The sequence below is a fragment of the Somniosus microcephalus genome, chromosome 29, assembly GCF_052327205.1.
Source record: "Somniosus microcephalus isolate GS21.2 chromosome 29, FLI_Smic_1.0, whole genome shotgun sequence".
NCBI classification, from domain to species: domain Eukaryota; kingdom Metazoa; phylum Chordata; class Chondrichthyes; order Squaliformes; family Somniosidae; genus Somniosus; species Somniosus microcephalus.
The window spans coordinates 38405244-38429712 of record NC_141015.1 but is presented as its reverse complement, the minus strand read 5'-3'; the positions used below and the strand labels follow the sequence as shown (position 1 = coordinate 38429712).

Genomic DNA, 24469 nt, shown 5'->3' with positions numbered 1-24469 from the left:
GCACAAGTAAGGAGTGTGATGGAATACTCTCACTTGCCTGGATGAGTGCAGCTCCAACAACACTCAAGAAGCTCGACACCATTCAGGATAAAGCAGCCCGCTTGATTGGCACCCCATCCATCACCTTAAACATTCACTCCCTCCACCACCACCGGTGTACTGTGACTGCAGTGTGTACCATCTACAAGCTGCACTGCAGCAACTCGCCAAGGCTTCTTCGGCAGCACCTCCCAAACCCACGACCTCTTCCACCTAGAATGACAAGGGCAGCAGGCGCATGGGAACACCACCACCTCCAAGTCACACACCATCCTGATTTAGAAGTATATCGCCGATCCTTCATCGTCGCTGGGTCAAAATCCTGGAACTCCCTACCTAACAGCACTGTGGGAGTACCATCACCACATGGACTGCAGCGGTTCAAGGCGGCGGCTCACCACCACCTTCTCAAGGGCAACTAGGGATGGGCAATAAATGCTGGCCTTGCCAGCGACGCCCTGATCCCATAAACGAATAAAAAAAAACTACCTAGTACACCAACCAGACTCTTTCCAAAGATTTTAAAATAACTATTAAGTACATTATATGATGCAATTCTTCACATACCACCAGGGCCTCTACAATTCCGCCGTATCTCAAGGCCAAATTCTGTGGCAAGTCTGTCCAGTGGATGAGAGTATCTTAATGTGCTGAATGTTCTTATGATACGCCCTTCGTATAATTACATTAAAAAAAAATATTGCATAAAACAGTCATACATTTGTGGCTTTTTAGAAAAACCAGGCGCATAAAGTGTTTAAAAGTGACTTTACTGGGCTAGGCTCGGATGTTCACTCCCATTGCTGCTGCTGTGTACCCCTAGCTGTCCCAACTGACTGTGCACCTAGCTAGGTTGGGCAGGCACGTGGTGTCAGCTAGTTTAACGGATGGCCTTTTTGTTTAAAGTGATGGTATTTATAATGATGTATTTCCAAGAAATTTAAAAAAAAACACAAAATGCTGGAGACACTCAGCGGATAAGACAGTATCTGTGGCGATAGAAACAGAGTTAACGTTCCAGTTCTGACGAAAGGTCATCGACCTGAAAGTTAACTCTGTTTCTCTCTCCATAGCTGCTGCCTGACCTGCTGAGTATTTTCTGCTTCTATTTCAGATTCCCAGCATCCGCAGTATTTTGGTTTAATATATTTCCCCGTATGGTGAGACAGAGCCTAAGCATTAAAAATCACACAGAACTTTCTCATTTCAAATTAGAACTGAATAATGTCAATATTGTAATTCCTCGTGCTTTTGACGTGCCAGTGAGCTCAGTGCCTGTCGCTGACAAACAGATACAGTAACCAGCTGCTGTTACCTTCAACATGCAGTCAGCCCACTGGCACATTAAGAGACACACTGACATAAGAAAACTACTAGGCACTTGGTCTAAGCGTTAAACAAAGCTTTAATCAACTGCTGTACAACATGGAGGTCTAGTTGTGGCCTTCACTAGTTCCTGTTAAGAATGTCCTGCGCAAGCTGGGCCCGTGCCTGAGTATTTATACTCTCCCTGGACAGCGCCACCCGCAGGCCGCTCAGTATTATTTCATAAGTCTTTCTTTCATGAATGACTGATTCACGTCACACACTGTTGTAACTTTAAGCAGGAATACTTAGTGTCAAGGCTGTGTTCACCATAGTAGGAGATGCACTGTGTCAATACCTATACTTTAGAGCACAGAGGCTGGACTTAGCGGAGCATCAAAGACTCGGAATTCTCGTGCTTTTGCAAAACCAGCTCATTAAGGAGCCGAGAACAGTCGGGTTCGGTTAAGTTCCACGCGTTGCGGGCGAACCAGAGCCTCGTGGGTCAAAATCCGAATGTCAGATGAAGGCAATCTTCTAATCCCCATGCATTTAAAACCTTGCAAACGTCAGCTGCTAAATTGGCCTCGGAGTTTCAGCAAAGCTCTGGTAATGGGGCCGAGATTGATGGAGTTGGACAAATAACGTACAGAAGAAGCACGGAGGTTGTGAAATTCATGGGGCTTGATGAGCTGCAAATCAATGGGGACTACAGTCACCGTACACAACTGGGCTCAGACACCAGGCGTATTAGTATACCAAAACAAGTAGAAGGGGGAACATTATTTTTTTTATTCATTCACAGGATGTGGGCGTCGCCAGCAAGGCCAGCATTTATTGCCCGTCCCTACTTGCCCTCGAGAAGGTGGTGGTGAGCCGCCTTCTTGAATAAGTGACTTGTTAGGCCATTCAGTTAAAAATCAACCACATTGTTGTGGGGCTGGAGTCACATATAGGCCAGACCGGGTAAGGGCGGCAAAGGACATTAGTGAACCGGATGGGTTTTTAATGACAATCCACTAGTTTCATGGTCGCCATTACTGATGCTAGCTTTTTAAGCCAGATTTATTGAATTAAATTTAAATTCCTCAGCTGCTGTGATGGGATTTGAACTTGGGTCTCCGGATTATTAGTGCAGACCTCTGGATTACCAGTCCAGTAACATAACCACTATGCTACCGTACCCCTCATTAGGAAAGGGTCGAGCCCATAATTGGATATATAAAGACTTGCATTTATAACATATTTCACGTTTGGCACAGAACCAGAGTCGAAGAGTGGGAGCTAGGGTGGAGTGAGATATTCAGGAATTCTTTGGGTTCACTCACCATCAGAATCGAACAAAGCAAAGACGACATCACAAACGTGATCAGAAAGTTCCACTCGTGCCACCGTCCTGGCGACCTGCTTCATGGTTGCTGTTGAGGAAAAAAAAAGATCTGTTAAAATTTTTTGACAATGTATTCTGTGGCCGTGACTGTAGGCCTGCTAGCGGGATTCTCCTACAGCATACAGACAGTGCAAATGTTTATCCTTCAACAGAAACTGCTCAGAGCCTGCTTAAAAGGGAATGAGCAAGAGGACGCAGAGACTTCAAGATTCTAAATTTGGCCTGTTAGTTTAGCTTCACAAGGGGCAAAGATGGACCCAATCAAGGCCTTTTTTATTTCAAAAAAAGACCTGCAAAGTTTCAATACAAACTCTGTCGGGCTTCATTTCACAACATGTATTTATTCTGCTCAATCCCAAGTGCTAGGAAACAGCAAAGTGTTCTTTAAAATGTACATCCGTTGCGAGGGTTTCTTGCCTCCAGTACTCTATCTGGATGTCCAATTCACATGTTGATCACTTCCTGATATTAGTCCTCAGTTTGTCTTGTGCTAGTTTGAATCTGTGTCCCCCACATCCTACTCTCGCAAATTTGAAGTAATTTTCAGGATTTAACTTTCCACTCTACGATCTCACACGCCTCTATAACTTTCCACGCTGTTTACCACCTCACACGCCTCTATAACATCACACTCCTGATTTCCTCTTGCCAAGGCTGAAAAACCCAAGCTTCTCCAGTCCTTCCTCGTTACACAAGCCTCTGACATTGGGGATCAGACTTGTGGCTTTTCTGTGCACTCTGGTCTAGTGCTCGAGAACTGTGTCCCTGTGACCAGAACTGGACACAGCACTCGAGGTGTGATCTAATCCCAGCACTATACAATTTGATCGGGACTTCCCTGACTTGTATTCTACAGTTCAATATTCTATTGGCTTTGCTGATTGTTCCTCTACGTTGGTTGGACTGGAAGTTCAGAGCTTTTACTGTTGGCTTCACAACCTAATCAATGGTGGCAGTACGGGGAAAAAAATTATCTAGATAAATATAACATTTTATGCAATAACTTTACTGTAATCAGTGACTCCTTGGTAAAAAGCAGATAAATGCAAGATGTTTAGACAAGGTGGTCGTCAGAAAGGGACACGGCCTTGAAGCTATGCTTTGCAAAAATGGGTATACAAATGAGTTTGTAATAAAGTTCCTTTCTTCTGTTTTTGTAATCAAATGCTAATTTTATTTAATGGAGTTAACACCTCTATTGGATAGACTAAGGGACGTAATACAAACACGTTAAGTACATGGATGGTCATCTTTGCGCACTGCAAAACCAAAGGCGTAGAAAATGTTTTCAATTGTATCAAGGTCTATTTAGTGGGGGGTTATAGATTGGAAAATAGAAACAAACTCTAGCAACCAAGTCAACAAAAAGAAAGCAAATGAAATCCTCACCAGTATATACGGAGGGATGTTTTCCACATTTGCACGGACTCAAATGCACAGAGACTAGAATGCGTTAACACCATATTCTATTAGCTCATTGTACCTTTATCAATGGAGGCCCCTGCCATGTGATAGAAGCTCAGTGCCGTGTCCACATCATTGATGTTCTTCAGAAAAGTGAAGAAATTTTCCACTTCCTGAAATGTGATGCCCTGTAGAAAAAAAGAAACAAAGTGAAATGAAGGGATTCCATAAAGTCTGGGGTGGGAAAAGGCCATTTGACCCATCAAGCGCACTATATATATTTTTTTTATTTGTTTTTTATGGGATCTGGGCGTCGCTGGCAATGCCAGCATTTATTGCCCATCCCTAGTTGCCCTCGAGAAGGTGGTGGTGAGCCGCCTTCTTGAACCGCTGCAGTCCGTGTGGTGAAGGTGCTCCCACAGTGCTGTTAGGGAGGGAGTTCCAGGATTTTGACCCAGCGACGATGAAGGATCGGCGATGTACTTCCAAGTCAGGATGGTGTGTGACTTGGAGGGGAACTTGGAGGTGGTGGTGTTCCCATGCGCCTGCTGCCCTTGTCCAGGGTCCATTGTATGATTATTCTACCATGGGACTTCTCTCTCCCCCTATTGAGCACCTACTTTAAGGATGATTGGCTTCCCTCCCCCAACCCCCCAGAAACAAAATCAAACAATGCTGTTAATAGCTCTATAACCCTCAATCCCACTCAATGGAATTCAAGCCAGCTCCCTTTAAAGGATCCAAATTACCCCAACTCCCTTCTCTATTTGCCACAATCCTATGTGAGGAACTTTTTTCCTAATCTCTAACCTCACTCGAGGCCGGTAGTGTTTTGCACTTGTGTGTATGTTTTGTACCAATTTATTCCACACATTGATACTACTCAAACTTTCCAGCTGTTATCAATCTTAATAAGAAAGAAAGACTTGCATTTATATAATACTGACATATATATCGTGCTGTTCAGGACTTGGAGCAGACAGAAAGGCACACAGTAGTTACAGGAGCTCTCCAGCTTTGATTTGAGCACTACTGTGCATTAGTGGCCGTGCCTTCTGCTGCCACAGCCCCAAGCCCCTCCTCTGCTCAAACCTCCCCCGCCCACCACCCCCCCCCCCCACCTCCTTTAAGATCCTTCTTACAACCCACCTTTTTGACCAAGCATTTGGTCACCTCTCCCAATATCTCGGCGTGCATTTCTTGACTTATGCCCCCTGTGAAGCATCTGGCGACATTTCTCTGCGTTAAAGGCACTATATAAATGCACGCAGTTGTTGTAAATCTCAGTCTGTGCGGTGGTAGCACCACTGAAGTTGCTCACAGCACCCGTGGATTTGGGGTGGGAAAAATCAGGCTCCCGATTGTTATATATCAACACCTACTGGGAATGTACGAGTGAGCCGTTCTCCAAAGTCAGACTGCCCACTGGCAATTAGTGTCAAAGCTTCAATGTGAATAAGGGCCACTTGGATGAGGTACCAGAGGCTATCATTGCCTTTAGGGAGGGAGAAAACAAAATTGTGGGTAGAAAGGGCTGCTGTTTCTGAGATGGTTACAGGCCATTCAAGAGACATAATGCAGCTTCACAGAATACATTGGCCCAGGAATTCGGGTTGGGGGCTTCCCGCGGGTGCAAGCCTCCGACCTGCACTCACCTAGCGCGCCAGCCGTTGTGCTGTGGGCCCGCGTGGGATTCCGATCCTGGACCTGCTCCAACTGCCGGCGCGCAGTGCTTGCGTATCCCAGGGGCGCAGTTAGTTCGAAGCGTCCCCTGGGATCACGTGGGCCATGGAGAGCCAATGGTAGCAGGGAATCTGTATTCATAGATTTGACAGGAAGAGCTGTCAAACCTATGAATACAATTCAGCCCCAAAACATCACTAAAACTTCAAATAAATAAAAAAAAACACATTTTTAAAATAACTATAAATTACATAAAATAACTTTTAAACAATAATTTAAATTTTTGAAAAAAATTACAGTTTCTAACGAGGCTAAAAATAAACTTAGCTTTCTTTAAAGTATTTAAAAATAATAAACCTGTGGAAAAAATGTTTTAATTTAACTTAATTCACCACTTACCTTGTTAAAAGCAGGCCTTGCGACTGCTTGTTAAAAGCGTAGCTCCTGGAGACTTACCCTCCCGGAGAAACCTGCAAAAAAAACTGGAAGTTCCAGGTGTACGCGCTGCCTCTCCGGCGCACGCGTTCGACCTGTGAACCCCTTCCTTTAAGGGAACGGAAGTTCCGGTTTCCCGTGCATGCGCAGTGCATGCACGAAACCGGCACTTTCGTTGGGCCTACGCGTGAGTACTCAGCGCGTACTCACCCGTGGGGACCCGAAGTTCTGGCCCATTAACATTGAAAGCTCACAAAAGAAACTCTGTGCAATGAGGCAGTCATTAGTGAAGGATATTCAGAAAAGAGGTTCTCAGGAGATGGGGCCACATTGGTACTTGATCAGTGACAGAAATTCAGATAAAATGTATACAAAAATTGAAACATAGTGTGTATTGAAATAAAAAGTAATCAGTTCAATTAGTGTCCAATTGTTATTCTACATAATTAATATATTAAAATTATTAGTGCGTATGTAAAACAATGTTACAATGCTGGACGCGACTGGGCTGCAGCCTGAAACTGACACACGGATTCTAATCTGCAAGGTTCCCCAACCAAACAAGCAAACTCTGATTGACCCGAGACTGTATCACTGAACAAGTAGTTTCAATTTTTACATACATTTTATCTGAATTTCTGTCACTGGTCAAGTAGATCTTGTGGCCTTATGGGACAGACCTCCACTGTAGCCTTACATGGTGCAACACATGGTCGAGCATTACTGTCCTTAATACAGTGGATTATTTGACTTACCGCAAGCAGTGCCACTAGTTTTATGGAATGGTGGTAGGAATTTGCAGGAGATGCAACAGTGGTACTTAAGATGGTGCAAGGCTTTCTGTCCAAATCTGACATTTTACTTTCCTGCCTCTGTACTAATCTTCGTCATTGTTTCAAACTGGTTAGTACGCGCCTCAGACGAGAGGAGCAGTGTACTACAAGTTCTATGCAAGGAAATCCCTGACGCAACTATAACAAACAGCAAAATGAGTATCTACCAACATTTTCCAGCTCAGCATTAATTGTACAAACAATGGGAAGAGCCAAGTTTGAACACATAACAGAGATTAAAGTCAAGACAGCAAGCCATACAACTGTCAAGAAACAAAGTCAATAGATTGCTGTATGTACTGGGTGCTAAAATGGTTCCACTTTGCACTATTTAAATAGTAAAAAAAAAAGGATGAGGAAAGATTACAGAAATGAGAGAGGGAGAGAGAGAGAAAGACAAACAGACACAGATAGACAAATTCTGAGCATGTGGAAAAGAGGGAAAAAGATATATAGAGCAAGAGAGACAGAGACAGACTTAGTTAGGCTACCTGGAGTTTCAGATTCAGCACTGCTGACCCCTTTGATCTGCGAGATGTTTTTTTTGGAAGGGCTGGGGGGGGGGGGGGGGGTAATTGAGTAATTGCAGCAGATTTTCATAATCAAACTGCATATCAATGATCACGGTGCAGTCTTTCTTCAATGTCAGAATGCAATTCAGTAAAGAAAGGTGGACTCCAAGCAAAAATAGGAAGTGGTGATAAAGTGCTTCTCCATAACTTAATTATAGCATAAAATAGGCAGTAAAATGCCTCATGTAACAACATCTTGTATTTATATAGCGCCTTTAACGTAGTGAAACATCCCAAGGCGCTGCACAGGAGTGTTTTCAGACAAAACCATTGTAATAGCAGAGGTTTGCTTACCTCTCGTGCTCCATTAAAATTCTATATGTTAGGTTAATTCTCTTGACAGTTAGAAACACACACACAAAAACTCAAGCACATAAAAATAAAACAATATAGGTCTGTATTTTCGCCAAGTGTCAAGAGCGATGCCGGCCTGTTTACTAGCCCGGCGTCAAAATCGCAGCAGGAACGGGGCACTCAGTAGTGCGTTGTGATTTTTGGCTTGCCACAGTCCCATTCCTGCTCAGAAATGGGACGGATTTCGGCCCCTACATATCTGAGTGATGTACATCATGTACTACTGCATGTACAGTCAGGAAGAATTACATTTACTTTCTTTTCGGATTACTGCTGAAACGCACACTTTATGTACGTATTTACAAGCGTGTTAACTGGTGGTTCGACCCTATATGCACAAATCTGTTGCTAGGAAAGAACTGGTATTGGTCTGAATGACATGGTGGTACAGGGATAGCTCTTATTTTGCCTACTTCTCTGCTCAATCCAGAGTGCAGTGATAGGCAGTCACACTTGAGGAAACCCAATAAACCTTTTTCAATTTACTTAACTGAGAAGGTTGGGCTTTTGAATCTCAGTGAAAAAGCACAGAACATTTGCAGCATGCCTGTATTGGAATCCAGAGATTCATAAGTGAGAAACATCTTTTAACTGGGGCAAGTGATCCACTGTGACAAACCCTGCAGATTTCTTTACTTATTGCCCGCGCACAATAAAAACTCCCAGCAGCAGTAAAAATGCCATTTCTGAGCGATAAATCACTCGCCCTATTCGTAAACACTGACCAAAATCTGATAAATGCTTCAGTGTTGACAATTTAATAAGCTGAAGTTCAGAGTTTTACATTTATTCTGGCACTACATTTGTTTGTAGAGACATTTTGTAAGTTATTACACAAAATATGAAATGTTAAAATCAGACATTTTGGAAGTAGGAATAGGGAAAGGAAATACACCTTAAATAGCAAGAGTTTAAATGGAAGAGAGGATCAGGCAAGCTCTGGTGTGCCGATAAGGAGGTCATTAAAGCTGCACTCCTGTAATATAAAAAACTGATGATGAGCAGGCCAATTAAGCCTCATTCAATAATTGAGCAGGAAGAGCAGCAGCAACTATTGCAGTCTGTTCTGTGCAATTACCAGTCACAATACTCAGCTCCCAATTTTAAAACTGCATTTTAATTCATGATTGCAGTGAGAGAAAAGTGAACCTGCTCTTCGGTACCTGGGGAAAGTTTAATAAATGGCAACTTGCACCTCCTGGCGGGTCTCAATGGATCTGGCTTAATTCTGCAGTCATTAGCTGTACTGACAATATCTGCTGCATCACTGATTGAAGCTCTGCATTCCTGTAGGGCTACACATCAACAAACACAACCTCGCTTCACTGATACTTCACTGGGAAAATTAAATGATGTGACCATGGCAGTGCCACTATCTCGGGCAAAATTCTACAGAAGAACAACTTGCATTTATGTAGATAGCAAAAATACGGCGGATGCTGGAAATCCGAAATAACAACAGAAAAGGCTGGAAAAACTCAGCAGGCCAGGCAACATCCGTGGAGAGAGAAATAGAGTCAACGTTTCAGGTCGAAACCCTTCTTCAGAACTGAGAAAAAAAGCAGGAAATGATCTGTTTTAATCGGTTTCATTTCCTGCTTTTTTCTCAGTCCTGACGAAGGGTTTCGACCTGAAACGTTGACTCTGTTTCTCTCTCCACGGATGTTGCCGGGCCTGCTGAGTTTTTCCAGCGTTTTCTGCTGTTATTTTGCATTTATATAGCACCTTGTAGTGGCCAGTTTGACTCATCTGTCAAGGGCAGCACTTCTGACAATGAGTAGACCGTCTCAACCAAGATTATGTTCTGGAATAGAATATGATCCCACACACCTTTCTGACTCAGAAGAGGGAGTATTACCAACTGAGCCACTAATGTACAAATCTCAACAAAGCCCACAGTAGTTGGTGATTTTTTTTTTACCCTTTGGAATGGTGGGTGTACTGGGACACCTACAGTACGAAGAAAATAAGCACACAGTATTTTGCTGGGTGTTCCGCTCTGTTGCATCACCACACAGGCCAGTACTGCCGGGTTCTTACCTCTGCATCCTTGAATTGCTTTTTGATACTTTTCAACATTGCTATGAGCTTCTTGGACTGGACCCCACTGTACGCCAACAGCATACTGCCAAACTGACGCTCCGTGATTCGTCCATTTACTGGGTCATGTCTATCAAACTGAAGGGAGGAGGGGAGAGAAAAGATGTGTGAACAACCTCATTGAAACTTATAAAATTCTAACAGGACTAGACAGACTAGACGCAGGAAGGATGTTCCTGATGGCGGGGGAGTCCAGAACCAGGGGTCACAGTCTAAGGATAAGGGGTAAGCTATTTAGGACTGAGATGAGGAGGAATTTCTTCACCCAGAGAGTGGTGAACCTGTGGAATTCTCTACCACACAAGGCAGTTGAGGCCAATTCATTAAATATATTCAAGAAGGAGTTGGATATATTTCTTGAGGCTAAAGGGATCAAGGGATATGGGGAGAAAGCAGGGACAGGGTACTGAATTTGGATGATCAGCCATGATCTCATTGAATGGCGGAGCGGGTTCGAGGGGCCGAATGGCCTACTCCTGCTCCTATCTTCTATGTTTCTGATGTTTTAAATAGAGATCATTTACCTGTTAAGCACTGTACTATTGCACTATTATACTTACCCCAACGGTAATTAAGTAATTTCATCACCTTACCATCCCTCTTTCCTACCCCACCAAACCAGTCGAAACAATCAATTAAGCTCATTTCTTGTAGTTTTGGCTTACTAGCGGACATCCCGTGGCATTGCTTATAGGTAGCCTGGGATCTTGAGCGGTGCAACTGTGGCGTTCGCTACCAAATATCGTGAACGGGGCACGAATGGGGCGCTGCGCACACCGATGATGTCATCGGTGGCGGTGCAGCGCAAATGCCTAACGCCACCATTAGCGCCCCTACTGAATATCGCGGGAGACGCAGCCAGTGGCGCTACAGCCACTGACTGCCTCTTTAGGCGCTAACAGGTGGCGCTACTCACCCAATTTCTCCCCCGCAATATTTAGCTGCCAAGATGGAGCTATCTTTAACCAAGCCTGTCCCTTTAAAGTCAAAAGGTGTGGGAGTGTTGTAAACAGGCATTTTCTGAGGTCACTCAGAGGGTGGTAGGTTTGTGGAATTTGCTGCCCCAGAAAGCTGTGGAAGCTACATCATTAAATAAATTTAAAACAGAAATAGATAGTTTCCTAGAAGTAAAGGGAATTAAGGGTTACGGGGAGCGGGCAGGAAATTGGACATGAGTCTAGGTTCGGAATGGTCGTGGCCCTGTGGGCAGCGGAGCGGGCCCAGGGGCCATGTAGCCTGGTTCTGCTCCTACTTCTTGTGTTCTAATTCTGTTAGATTTCAGGAGATGGTTTTATTACTGTTCCTGGCTGGGGTGGAGATCGCCTTTACAGAAGGTAAGTACTGTAGAGAATATAGGGACAGAGTGATCTCCTGGACGAGTGTCGATCGCCTAGATGGGTCGGAGAGGAATTTCCCAGATTTTTTCTCCCACATTGGCCATTGGTTTTTTTAAAATCTGGTTTTTTGCCTCTCCCGGGAGATCACATGGGTTCGGGTGGGATGGAGAGTGATAGTAGATTTGAGGTTAGGATCAGATCAGCCATGATCTTATTGAATGGTGGAGCAGGCTCGAGGGGCCGATTGGCCTACTCCTGCTCCTATTTCTTATGTTCTTATGGCAATTGCTGTTGCTGAGTGAATTTATTAACAGTTGCTTGTAAATCCATGGCTCTTTCCTTGGGTTGCTGGGGGGGTGGGGGGAAAATGAGTAGTCAAATCATCAAGCTCACAGAAAACAGCAAGAAACTATGGGCTTTCTTGTTGTTTAGTTTTCATTTGTTGCTGTTTTGTGAATATATTTGAGCCAACAAGGTTCACGAGACACTTTCAAGTGATACTTTCAGGTGTGATGGACGCATTATACACAAGACTTTTATTATATCGCGGGATAACTACAGATCAGGAAGGTCTTGTGACCCATTTAGAGGGACCCTACATGAGATCCAACTGTTGATTAAATTGTTCCCAAGCTGGAAGCCTATTCTACATGCTGATCAGTCTTTGTACAAAGAACTACTTCATGATATGGATACCAATTTTGTCTTTTACTAGTTTGAAACTACATTTATAGATTAAGTTTTTTTTTACATTTCCTTTCTCTCTCCTGAATGCAACAAGAAAAGGTAGGGACAGGATTTTGCAAGGTATTTAGGAACGTACAACAACAAGTATTTATATAGCGCCTTTAACGTAGGAAAACGTCCCAAGACGCTTCACAGGAGTAATACAAGGCAAAGAATTTGACACCGAACCACATAAGGAGAAATTAGGGCAGGTGACCAAATGCTTGGTCAAAGGGGTAGGTTTTAAGGAGCGTCTTAAAGGAGGAAAGAGAGGCGGAGAGGTTTAGGCAGGGAATTCCAGAGCTTAGGGCCTAGGCAGCAGAAGGCATGGCCACCAATGGTGGAGCGATTATAATCAGGGATGCTCAAGAGGGCAGAATTAGAGGAGCGCAGATATCTCGGGGGGTTGTGGAGCTGGAGGAGATTACAGAGATAGGGAGGGGTGAGGGCATGGAGGAATTTGAAAACAAGGATGAGAATTTTGAAATCGAGGCATTGCTTAACCAGGAGCCAATGTAGGGCAGCGAGCACAGGGGTGATGGGCGAACGGGACTTGGTGCGAGTTAGGACACGGGCAGCAGAGTTTTGGATGACCTCAAGTTTACGTAGGGTAGAATGTGAGAGGCCAGCCAGGAGTGCGTTGGAATAGTCAAGTCTAGAGGTTACAAAGGCATGGATGCCTTTGGACTATGAAGTACAGGACTATAAAGGACTGCGATCTATCGGACAGGTCCCAGCAAAGATACATAGGGTTAAAGGACTGCAGAATTCTCCTGTTCTCAATTTGCAGTGAAAGCTTCCAGTCAATGAATGGCTCGAGGGCATTTGACTCGAAGTCACAATAAATTAAACTTAAGATCAGTGGTGAGGCCATATTAGAAATAGTGTACACAGTTTAAGCACCTTATAAAAATGCAATGGAATGGATTCAAAGGGCAATATTAACTATGTTTTTGTGACTAATGCCTCTAAGCTATAAGAGACATGCAGAAATGAATATCGGAAAAGGAACGATTAAGAGGTCCTTGAAATACTGATGTAGATGTAGGTGCAAGTCAGCTGTAACTAACTTGGACTGAATAGCCACTGGGCATTTGAGGATACAAACACAAAATTCAAAAGCCTCATGCAAGATAAAAGATTTAAAAAAGTCCTCTCCTACAGTGGTGGATATGTGGAAGTGCCCCAGCAAAACCAGTGTTAACTAACTACCCATGTGTCAATCAACGTCTCTCAAAATACTAGTGCAATTAAACATAAACTCAAGTACTAATCTGAACATTCTGATGACAACATATCATCAGGAACAGATTCAATAAGTTTAAGCATAGATGCACAAGAATCTTGGCATGGGCCACAATTTATTTTCCATGTTCCACAGTCTCGTCTGTATTTTGTAATGAACCCTGACAACACAAAGTGACAGGTTGCACTTAGACTGACCGCCTTTGTTCTCAGAGCCCTTCATCATCCCTCGTAACCATGCCACATACCGGAACAAGTTTAAAATCATCAAATGAATCTCCTTCCTTGAAAGAAACTTAGAACCAAGTATACTCCAGGTGGCGGGAGGAGGGCAGGGGGGCTGGGGAAGAGAAGGAATCCCTTTTGGCGTAAAGCAGCAAAGAAGTGCTCAGAAATGCTCGTCATTACAAAACAGTCACGCAGCAGGGGAATCTCTCGAGAGATGGGTCTTTTAAAACACACACACACAACTGCAATGATCCAAGGACAATGAGCTTCAGCCAGTAATCCTGAAACATAAACCGTTTCCACCGGCAGAGTTTTTCCTTGTACGCATTTCGGAGAGAAAAGAATTTCAAAGTCATTTTGTTCCCTAAAAACAGCAGAAATTATAAAAGAAAAATCTCAGTTTTTGCTTCTGTGCCATCACTGGAATTAGGTACTCAGCTGTAAGCACATCAATGCGATTTTTCCATTTCTGCTTAACCTACATTCAGTTGAGAACAGCTGCGACTTTATTTTGCAGATGAGAGATAACTTGTACCTGGCACCGATTGAATTACAGTGAAGAGCCTGCCAAAATAACCACTAATATTATTGAAGTTCAAAGCTAATGTAAGGGATTGTTTGTTTTTTTTAAAACTAGTACACCTTTTAGACAAATTGCCCACATGTTCAAAGACAGCATCAATTCCAGCAGCATAAATCACATGAAAAGTGGGTACGCAGATACTAAATAAAAAAACTGCACTTCAGCCTCAGCAGAAATCCAATTTCCACACTTCGTAGACATGCAATACCAGAGTGATTTATTTGTCTGCTGCCTTTTTCACAAATGAAAAGATATTCCTCAAAGTATTACAGAAATCTTCCGATTTTATTCCCACAGAGCAGACCTAGCTCATTCTGTGGCCAATTCCCTGCTAGGACAGCAGGAAGGTGGATTCGATGGACCGACTGCTTCATTCAGCCGTGGCATTTTCTCCATTTCATTCATGCAGGCAGCAGAGCAGAATCCTGCAATGTCACGTAAAGGAGTTGTACAACAACAACAACAACAACTTGTATTTATATAGCGCCTTTAACGTAGTAAAATGCCACAAGGCGCTTCACAAGGGTATTAAAAGACAAAAAATTTGACACCGAGCCACATAAGGAGAAATTAGGGCAGGTGACCAAAAGCTTGGTCAAAGAGGTAAGTTTTAAGCAGCGTCTTAAAGGAGGAAAGAGAGGTAGCAAGGCGGAGAGGTTTAGGGAGGGAATTCCAGAGCTCAGGGCCCAGGCAACAGACGGCACGGCCACCAATGGTGGAGCGATTATAAATCAGGGATGCTTAAGAGGGCAGAATTAGAGGAGCGCAGATATCTCGGGGGGTTGTGGGGCTGGAGGAGATTAGAGATAGGGAGGGGCGAGGCTATGGAGGGTTTTGAAAACAAGGATGAGAATTTTGAAATCGGGGCATTGCTTAGCTAGTTTGCTTTACAGTCAACAGTAAATTTTGTAAGGTTCCGCTGGCGTCACGTAGCCTTTGTTGACTGGAACACAGAGCAGTGAACTGGGCAGAGATGTCCATATACCTGCTTCCTGGTGCTCCTGATTTCCCAGTGGTGACCAAAAAACCGGGAGCACCAATAATACCAAATGAGCTCTGTTCCTAATTCTCTGACCGGAGAGCAAGGCTCTGACCCGGGAGCAGAGAATCACAACATTTACTATTAAATACCCACTTCTGGGATTCATCAGACTGGCAGTTCTGTAGCAGAGTAACATGGAGACAAGATAGCATCAAATAAAATCAATGCTCATTCCCACTACTGCCTTTCTTTGGTGTCATGTCAGTCAAATGAAGCGCTGTTCTGGGTTTGTCCAAAGTATATTGTACTGGGTTTTCATATTCTCATTTACCATAACTTCAAGCTAAATATTCCCCCTCCACCCCCAACCCTTTGGGTGATTAATTTATAATATTCAGGATGTTTAGGAGCAGATTCTTTTCATAAAAACATAGAAGGTAGGAGCAGGAGTAGGCCATTCGGCCCCTCGAGCCTGCTCCGCCATTCAATGAGATCATGGCTGATCATCCAAATTCAGTACCCTGTCCCTGCCTTCGCCCCATATCCCTTGATCCCTTCAGCCTTAAGAAATATATCTAACTCCTTCTTGAATATATTTAATGAATTGGCCTCCACTGCCTTCTGTGGTAGAGAATTCCACAGGTTCACCACTCTCTGGGTGAAGAAATTCCTCCTCATCTCAGTCCTAAATGGCTTACCCCTTATCCTTAGACTGTGACCCCTGGGTCTGGACTCCCCCGACCATCAGGAACATCCTTCCTGCATCTATTTCATTTAATGACACTGCCAATAAACAAATCCCCTGCATAGTTCTTACCTCCAGTTTGAGAACATCCTGTTGCAGTTTACGCTGAAACTCTAGGAACTGTTTAATAGTCAGTTTTCCCTTGAGATCCGCACCAAAGAAATAAGTGGTGAGCGCTGAGCTGACGCCAGATTTCAGCGTGTTCCCTGTTGTGGAGCGATCTCGGTGACGCATGCCTATACTGGTCTGCGATCGAATAATACTCTGAACCTGCCAAGTGCAAGGAGAAATAAGTCAAGCAGGTGTGTTGACCACAACGTCTTGGTCATGTTGGTCATCAGCAAAACACAGTAATACTGAAACGCTTAATGCTGCACAAGAGAGCTTCAATGATGGAGGCCTTTCAGCCGGTTTTATTGGAGCCGTCGAGAATAAGATCGCTCCAATCTTCCCATTACAGCATCCGTTTCCTTTTTAAAACACAAAGGGCTGCAGGTTCACCATCCCACCCCACAGAGATCTTGATCTCAGCCAAGCTGCATGGAGTAAGGGGTGGGCAGAAAGCAGAGGACTGGAGTAGCGCTGCAAGTAAAAAAAACGGCACGGGAGGAACAGAAATTGAACACAAAAGTCTTTTGTGCACCCGCTGGCTGCTAGCTGTCACACTATCCTCCAGGCTGCAAGTGGTGCATGACCCGAAGGAAAACATAACGGATGCCAGTGCCAGATTGGTCCTGGTTATAGTAAAAGTACTGGCACTGTAGCAGCAATTAAGAGTACTGGTAGCTGACTTGTATAGTGCAAATAGTACACGTATAAAAGGATGCCAGATTCCAAATCCGAAACAGGTTACGTGAGGGCATAAGAAATTGACACTTGTGGCAAAGGATTCGATCAGTATAAAAGCAGTATTTTGATATATCCAAATTCTGAGATTATGGTGCCAACACTATCAGTTCACTCAGCGCTCCTCCATTGTAATATAAGAAAGGGACCAGATTACATTTTCTGACCAAGGCTGGAAAAACACCAGTCTATAGTTTCCTGGCAGTATATACACAAGACTTCCTTGCTGACTGCAGCACGCTGACTGATACAAGGGGAAGGTGGCTCTACAAGAATGGTAACTAAACCCAACAGCACCCCTAGACAAGGCAGAGTTGCCCCTGTGCCGCTACTTCTTTGTCACCTCGGCCAAAACACAGCAATACTGAAACGTTTAATGTTACACAAGAGAGCCACAATGACGGAGCCTCTTCAGCCTGTTTTATTTCAGCCTTTGAGAATAAGATAGCTAGCATCTTCCCATGACAGCATCTATTTTTTTTAAATGAATCCAGTGCCCTGGCTTCAACCATTCCCATTCTGGCCTCAACCACCCTTATATGACTATAAAATGGCACAAATAACTGACGAATAACACAGCATCAGTTTCCACATGTACTCTGACGACACCCAGCTTTACCTCACCACCTCCATGGTCTCTAAATTGTCAGACTGCTTGTCCGACATCCAGTTCTGGATGAGCAAAAATTTTCTCCAATTAAATATTGGGAAGACCGAAGCCATTGTTTTCGGTCCCCGCCACAAACTCCGTTCCCTAGCCACTGACTCCATCCCTCTCCCTAACATCTGTCTGAGGCTGAACCACACTGTTCGCAACCTTGGTGTCATATTCGACCCTGAAATGAGCTTCCGACCACATATCCACGGCATCATTAAGACCGCCTACTTCCACCTCCGTAACATCGCCCATCTCCACCCTTGCCTCAGCTCATCCGCTGCTGAAACCCTCATCCATGCCTTTGTTACCTCTAGACTTGACTATTCCAACACACTCCTGGCTGGCCTCCCACATTCCACCCTACGTAAACTTGGGGTCATCCAAAACTCAGCTGCCCGTGTCCTAACTCGCACCAAGTCCTGTTCGCCCATTTCCCCTGTGCTCGCTGACCTACATTGGCTCCCGGTTAAGCAGCGCCTTAATTTCATAATTCTCATCCTGGTTTTCAAATCCCTTCATGGCCTCACCCCTTCCTATCTCTGTAATCTCTTTCAGCCCCACAAACCCCCCCCCCACCCCACCCCGAGATATCTGCGCTCCTCTAATTCTGCTCTCTTGAGCATCCCTGATTATAATCGCTCCACCACTGGCGGCCGTGCCTTCTGTTGCCTGGGCCCTAAGCTCTGGAATTCCCTCCCTAAACCTCTCCGCCTCTCTACCACTCTTTCCTCCTTTAAGACGCTCCTTAAAACCTACCTCATTGACCAAGCTTTTGGTCACCTGCCCTAATTTATCCTTACGTGGCTCGGTGTCAAATTTTTTGTCTTAAAAAAAGTGCAGCGCCTTGGGACGTTTTACTACGTTAAAGGCGCTATATAAATACAAGTTGTTGTTGTTGTTGTTGACATGGAAACCAGTGTAAAAGTGAAACCTAGCATAAGGCATACAAGTTATGAGGAGAGGTTGAAAGTTTGGAATGTTTACTCTGAAGAAGAGAACAGAAGAAGTAGGAGCAGGAGTAGGCCATACAGCCCCTCGGGCCTGCTCCGCCATTCAATAGGATCATGGCTGATCCGAACCTAGACTCATGTCCACTTCCCTGCCCGCTCCCCGTAACCCTTAATTCCCTTAGAGGAAGGATTAGAGATAGAATTCAAATATTCAAGATCATTAAGGAATAAATTGAACCCTGATAATATAAAAACTTGCATTTATATAGCACCTTTCATGGCCTCAGGATATCCCAAAGCACTTTACAGCCAATGAAGTACTTTTTGAAGTGTAGTCACTTGTAATGTAGGAAACGCGGCAGCCAATTTGTGCATAGCAAGCTCCCACAAACAGCAATGTGATAATGATCTGATAATCTGTTTTAATGATGTTTATTGAGGGATAAATATTGGCCAGGACACCAGGGATAACTCCCCTGCTCTTCGAAATAGTGTCATGGGATCTTTTATGTCCACCTGTGAGAGCAGACGGGGCCTCGGTTTAACATCTCATCCAAAAGATGTCACCTCCGACAGTGCAGCGCTCCCTCAGTACTACACTGGAATGTCAGACTAGATTTCTGTGCTCAAGTCTCTGGAGTGGGACTTGAACCCACAACCTTCTGACTCAGACGAAAGAGTGCAACCCACTGAGCCACAGCTGACAATCAAATAATGCTTGGAATTGCCACAAACTCAAGAGATCGGTGACACTGATGAAGCTCAGAAGAGGGAAAGTGCACCGACAGCTTAGCTTCAACTATATTACGCACAGTGGTGAACATGTTGATCAGAATGCCCTGTTAGGGTGTGAAGTCAGTTAGTGTGTAAAAATTCATGAGAGATAGTTGAGGGATTGGAGGATTATTTCTTTTTCATGTCAACCAGATGGACTGCAGTGTTTTTTCTGGTCCTGTACTTTATGTACCTAATTTTTTTTTGAACAGTTACAATAATCTTATCTGACGTTACCACATTGCTCCAGAGGCCACACACACCATAAAATTAAACAGTTACACTGAACATATAGAAACTGAATAATGAAAACATGGCATCCAATAATAATAGAATTTCCATGGGGGTTCTCCTCATGCATGTCCTGCCGTAACTTAGGCAGAATTCCTGGAGAAACTGCGCGACAGTTCTCTGAGGTTTCGCCCAAGTTACGACAGGCGATCGGGTTAATTCCCGCGGAAATTCTACCCCTAACTATTACCGTTGCTGACAGAGCCATCCTACGCGCTAATGCTTCACTAATCATTACCTGTTCAAACTCCTCCAGATCAACCTCACCATCACCATTCAGGTCAAACATTTTGAAGGCGATTTCAAAATTCCTGTGTGGAGCTAATTAGAGAAGAAATAATTAATTGCACAGTTACTATGACAAATATACAGAACCTTTCAACATAGCAGTATCGGGTAAACTACAGCCTTCATTATAGCATATATTGTTTATGGCTTCCATACTAATAGAGAAACTATATACAGTAAGAGTTATAAAAGACCAAACTCACTAATACATGTTTTTTATGGTTCCTACTGGCTGTTATAAAAAATGTGTTTTTAAACCCAAGAACATCAAGAAATTTTTAACTTCTCCCAAATGGCAAAGCCTGAATATCTTTGAGTGCTTAGAATTTAAACTGCAGTTATGGTTGCAGAAAATTAATTCCAGCAGTGGAAGTATCGAAGACTTGCACTTTGGTAAATCTCGGAAACATTCCAATGCTCTTTACATACAATGAATAAATTTGAGGTTCAGTGGTGCATTTTGCAAGCAAACACTTTGTGGACATCAGAATCCCACAAACAAGCAATCGGACTTAGGCTATATTGGTTAAAGGAGGAATGCTAGCCAAGACACGGCCGACTCTAAAGGCACCATATGATCTTAAACATTCATCTGAACTGGCAGGTGGGCAGCAGCTTAACATCTCATCAGAAGGACGGTATCTCCAACAATGCAGCACTCCCTCAGTGATGCACTGGAATAGAACATAGGAGCAGGAGTAGGCCATTCGGCCCTTCGCGCCTGCTCTGCCATTCAATATGATCATGGCTGATCCTCTATCTCAATACCATATTCCCGCTCTCTCCCCATACCCCTTGATGCCTTTTGTGTTTAGAAATCTATCTATCTCCTTCTTAAATATATTCAGTGACTTGGCCTCCACAGCCTTCTGTGGTAGAGAATTCCACAGGTTCACTACCCTCTGAGTGAAGAAATTTCTCCTCCTCTCAGTCCTAAATGTCACTGACAACCTTCCGACTCAGATCCAACAGTACTAACTGAACCAAGCTATCGGACATTGAGCCTACTGAAGGACTGCACTTGTATCTAAAGCCAGTCACTGACCATGCAAAAGAGCAGGATTCCAGAATATCCTTTGGGGAGATAGTTGAGGGAGTGGTGGATTGAGGGTTATTAGTTTACTGTACCAACCAGATGGACTGCAGCGTTTTTTCCGGTCCTGTGCTTAATGTTCCTAATTTTTTTTTGCAGTTACACTAATCTTATCTGACATTACCACATTGCTCCAGAGGCCACACACACCATAAAATTAAACACTTATGTTGAACACTGAATCCCACAAACAACCTTCTAACTCAGATCGAACAAGACTAATTGAGCCAAGCTGTCACACATTGAGCCTACTGAAGGACGGCACTTGTATCTAAAGCCAGTCACTGACCATGCAAAAGAGTAGGATTCCAGAATGTCCTTTGGGATGCCCTAACGGAGGCACATGCTCACTGTTTTGGAAAGATTACTGTAAAAGGACTTTAAAGTTATTCTTAATTCACCAAATAACCATTTTTCTATTATTAAGCTGTATACATACATTCTCAGTTCATGGTAGAATACAGAACAAGAGTACATGCTGCTTTGTAGGTTACAGAATAAGTTAAAGTTGAGACTCCTATATAACCTTACATCTCTTGGGCAGGGTTATTAGGATTTTACTTCTCAAGAGGCTCAGATATCACAGGACGGGAAGGGGAAGAGAGTCTCTGTACAGTGACAACCCCTCTTTAAAATGTTACACTCCAATTGCCATGCCTTCATTTATGCTGCTCTACTCTCATACGCGAGTGATTCTGACTCACTGATTCTCCCATTAATAACTCACCAATTGTGCTCATTTTTAATCTTAATAGCTGATAAAAATGCAAATATCCACAATTCATCTCTGCAGAGTTGAATGCATTTTAATTGAATCCTGCTTGATTTACATTGCTTCCTAATTGTGTGCAATCCAAATGTCCCAGGGACATTGTACATTTAGCAGCGTTTTTTTTTTTAGTAAGATCCATTTTTCTCAACCCCTCCGCACCATAGCCACAACCACAGTATGGGAAGGTAATCTGCCCTCAGCCTTTACATCTATGGACCTGTAATCAACCATAAGGAGGTGCATGAGAGTGTTGGCCGGCGTGATTCCTCTCCCTTCTTGTGGGAAAATACTCGGCACCTCGCCCACTGCAGCATGGCCGAGATTGGGAACTCACTGTAGGAGATCGTGGGCACAAACCAGCATCTTCTGACAAAGCCCAAAGCTCTGGACTCTAGGGGAATCAAGGGATATGGAGATCGAGCGGGAAAATGGAGTTGAAGTTGAAGATTGGCCATGATCTTATTGAATGGCGGAGCAGGCTCGAAGGAGCCATATGGCCTACTCTTGCTCCTAATTCTTATGTGCTGCTGCCTTTCCCTATGTTGTACAGCTTTTGAGTTCATTTTGCTGCACCACAATGTGGGATGCACCAGAAAAGCCACATAGAGTTATGACAAATAATTACCAAAATAGCTGCTGCACGAAGAGGACAACTTTCTGCACGAACAACACTGTAGCCACTTCAGACACAAGTCATTTACAGGCTGACATCTCTAATACAAGTATCTACTCAAGTGAGAGACTTCTGCAACAGACTGGCATGGATGGTTGAACATACGCAGCTGAGAAAGTTAAACTTGAAACAAGCCTCTAGGATTCAGGTGCCCTGGCTTATTTGGATGTGCTTGTGTACAATCCAAAACTGATTACTCTGTGGTATAACCTGAATCATATAATGTGGTTGTGGAATGCAAATGCCATCATAAGCAGGTGGGCGCTCTCCGGCTGTCGGAATAATACAACTGGCAGCATTTTGATAGTGGAAGAAAGATCAAGATATCCTCCCAGGGCTGTCAATCTGCATTTCCTTAATTAGTATCAATTTACTATGACTTTGAGTTTTTTGGGAACCTATCCTGTTTAAGAGCCTCTGAACGAAAGTACTGGGAAATCTTGGCCTGCAGAATTTCTGATATGGAGCTCGCACTCTCCCTCCTCAAAGACACACCCAACTTATCTAAATCCAGACTACTGCTGCAGATTAAACCAGCTGCAACTGTCGGGCTTTTCAGCACCGAGCACTAGTAATATGTGACACGACAATCCAAAGAACCAAATTAAGAGCTAGCGGTAGCAGCGAAATTCCTTGGTGGCTGCTGGGCTTACTAGGGTTTCACTTCTTGTGAAACCACAGACTGAAAGGGTTAAATGCAGGAACAACCTGGCTACAGTAAATCTCAGGTCATCCAACTGGGTATTTCTGAACCCAATGGGGTCCTCACATGTCTGATCTAACATTTCTGTTAATCGGTTATCAAATATCTGCTGGCTTACTAGGTGTTATTCCCATGGTAGAAGAATAAAAAATCTTATGCAATGATAGTACTGTTTCCCTGTGGATAACTGGCATTGTCTTTTGGAAGTTAGGACAGGGAATCTCCAGGAGAGGGTTAATATTTGCAGGTGTTTGAAAATGAGCGCAGTAACCGCTGTCACTAATTACAATGGCTAAGAAGGGGTTACACAACTCGAGTCACGTTGGTGGCCTGCCCAACTCTGAAGATGCAGCAACCAAAATACATTTTCATGTGGCGATCTAATTAGATTTTTTAAAAAGCGGCAAAAATAACGAAGAATTATGAAAATGTCAGTAATATATTTGAAAAAATGACATGCTTTACTGATTGCTTCTTTGCAATCAGAGTTCTACGAAGAGCATATGCTGAATCAGGCCATACATTAGCATCCTAATAAATAATTATCAGAAATTGCAGTAAGCAGTCAGCGGAGAATAAGCTTTTCCTTTACAGCAGTGCCATCAGGAATTCTGTACTGCATCTCTCCATTAATTCCCAGCTTAGTTCTTAAACAGCTCTGCTGTGAAACTAGCTGGAAACAGTATTCATTATGTTGAATATAAAAGCTGCTTGTCGAATCAGATTACATAAACTATGAATAAACTCTAAACACAAGACTACACAAGCACAAGCAATCAGTCTTTCTGTTTTCGTCCTCAATACTTTTGGTTAAGTTTAAAAACTGGACTGTATAATTGTTAAAAGAATGATTAAATATCCTTCAAATGCAACTTTAAACTCAGCTTCGCTCATCCTAACCACTTCCGAATCGGTGATTCCTGTCCCCGACTTTACATCATTGTAGAGAATGACCGAGTCCACGTGCAGCAACACAGAGGTTGTAGTCATAGTTTGGGGGAGGACATGTGTAGAGCAGATATATTGAACCAGGTCATTGTAAGAAAGGCAAGAAAACAGTATCTCTGGAGCCAAACCATGATCTCTTCCAACTGGCTGCACCGTGTCTCCATGACAGCTGTTAAATGGGAGCTGCTAGGATAGGTATAGATGGTGGGAAGCCATTCAGCCCATCTAGCTCATCCTTCTATGGTAACTTACAGATTTCCAACACAGCACCTATTTGCCTCTTGAATAATTCCACAGCTTTTGCTTTGACCATCTCACCCGGACAACCATTTCAGACACTGAATGTAGTGCTTCCTGACATTGCATAGAATTATAGAATCCTAGGAATTTACGGCACAGAAGGAGGCCATTCAGCACATCGTGTCTGTGCCGGAACTTGTATTTTACCATGTTTTCCAATTGCACCTCCACTTAAAATACTGCTCAGGATGAATGTTTTCCATTCCACTTAA

General features: G+C 43.6%; 1 protein-coding gene across 4 annotated transcripts in view; it reads right to left on the bottom strand.

Annotated features, from left to right (window-relative positions):
- micu1 (mitochondrial calcium uptake 1) overlaps nt 1–24469 on the bottom strand; it is a 106812-nt gene that overhangs the window by 5463 nt on the left and 76880 nt on the right. For all 4 annotated transcript variants that reach the window (XM_085970642.1, XM_085970640.1, XM_085970643.1 and 1 more), the window contains 5 exons: nt 19719–19801; nt 16034–16231; nt 10056–10193; nt 4218–4326; nt 2673–2762 (listed from right to left, as the gene is read on the bottom strand). In XM_085970642.1, the coding sequence (XP_085826768.1) occupies nt 2673–2762; nt 4218–4326; nt 10056–10193; nt 16034–16231; nt 19719–19801 (618 nt within the window). The remainder of the gene's footprint in view (nt 1–2672; nt 2763–4217; nt 4327–10055; nt 10194–16033; nt 16232–19718; nt 19802–24469) is intronic.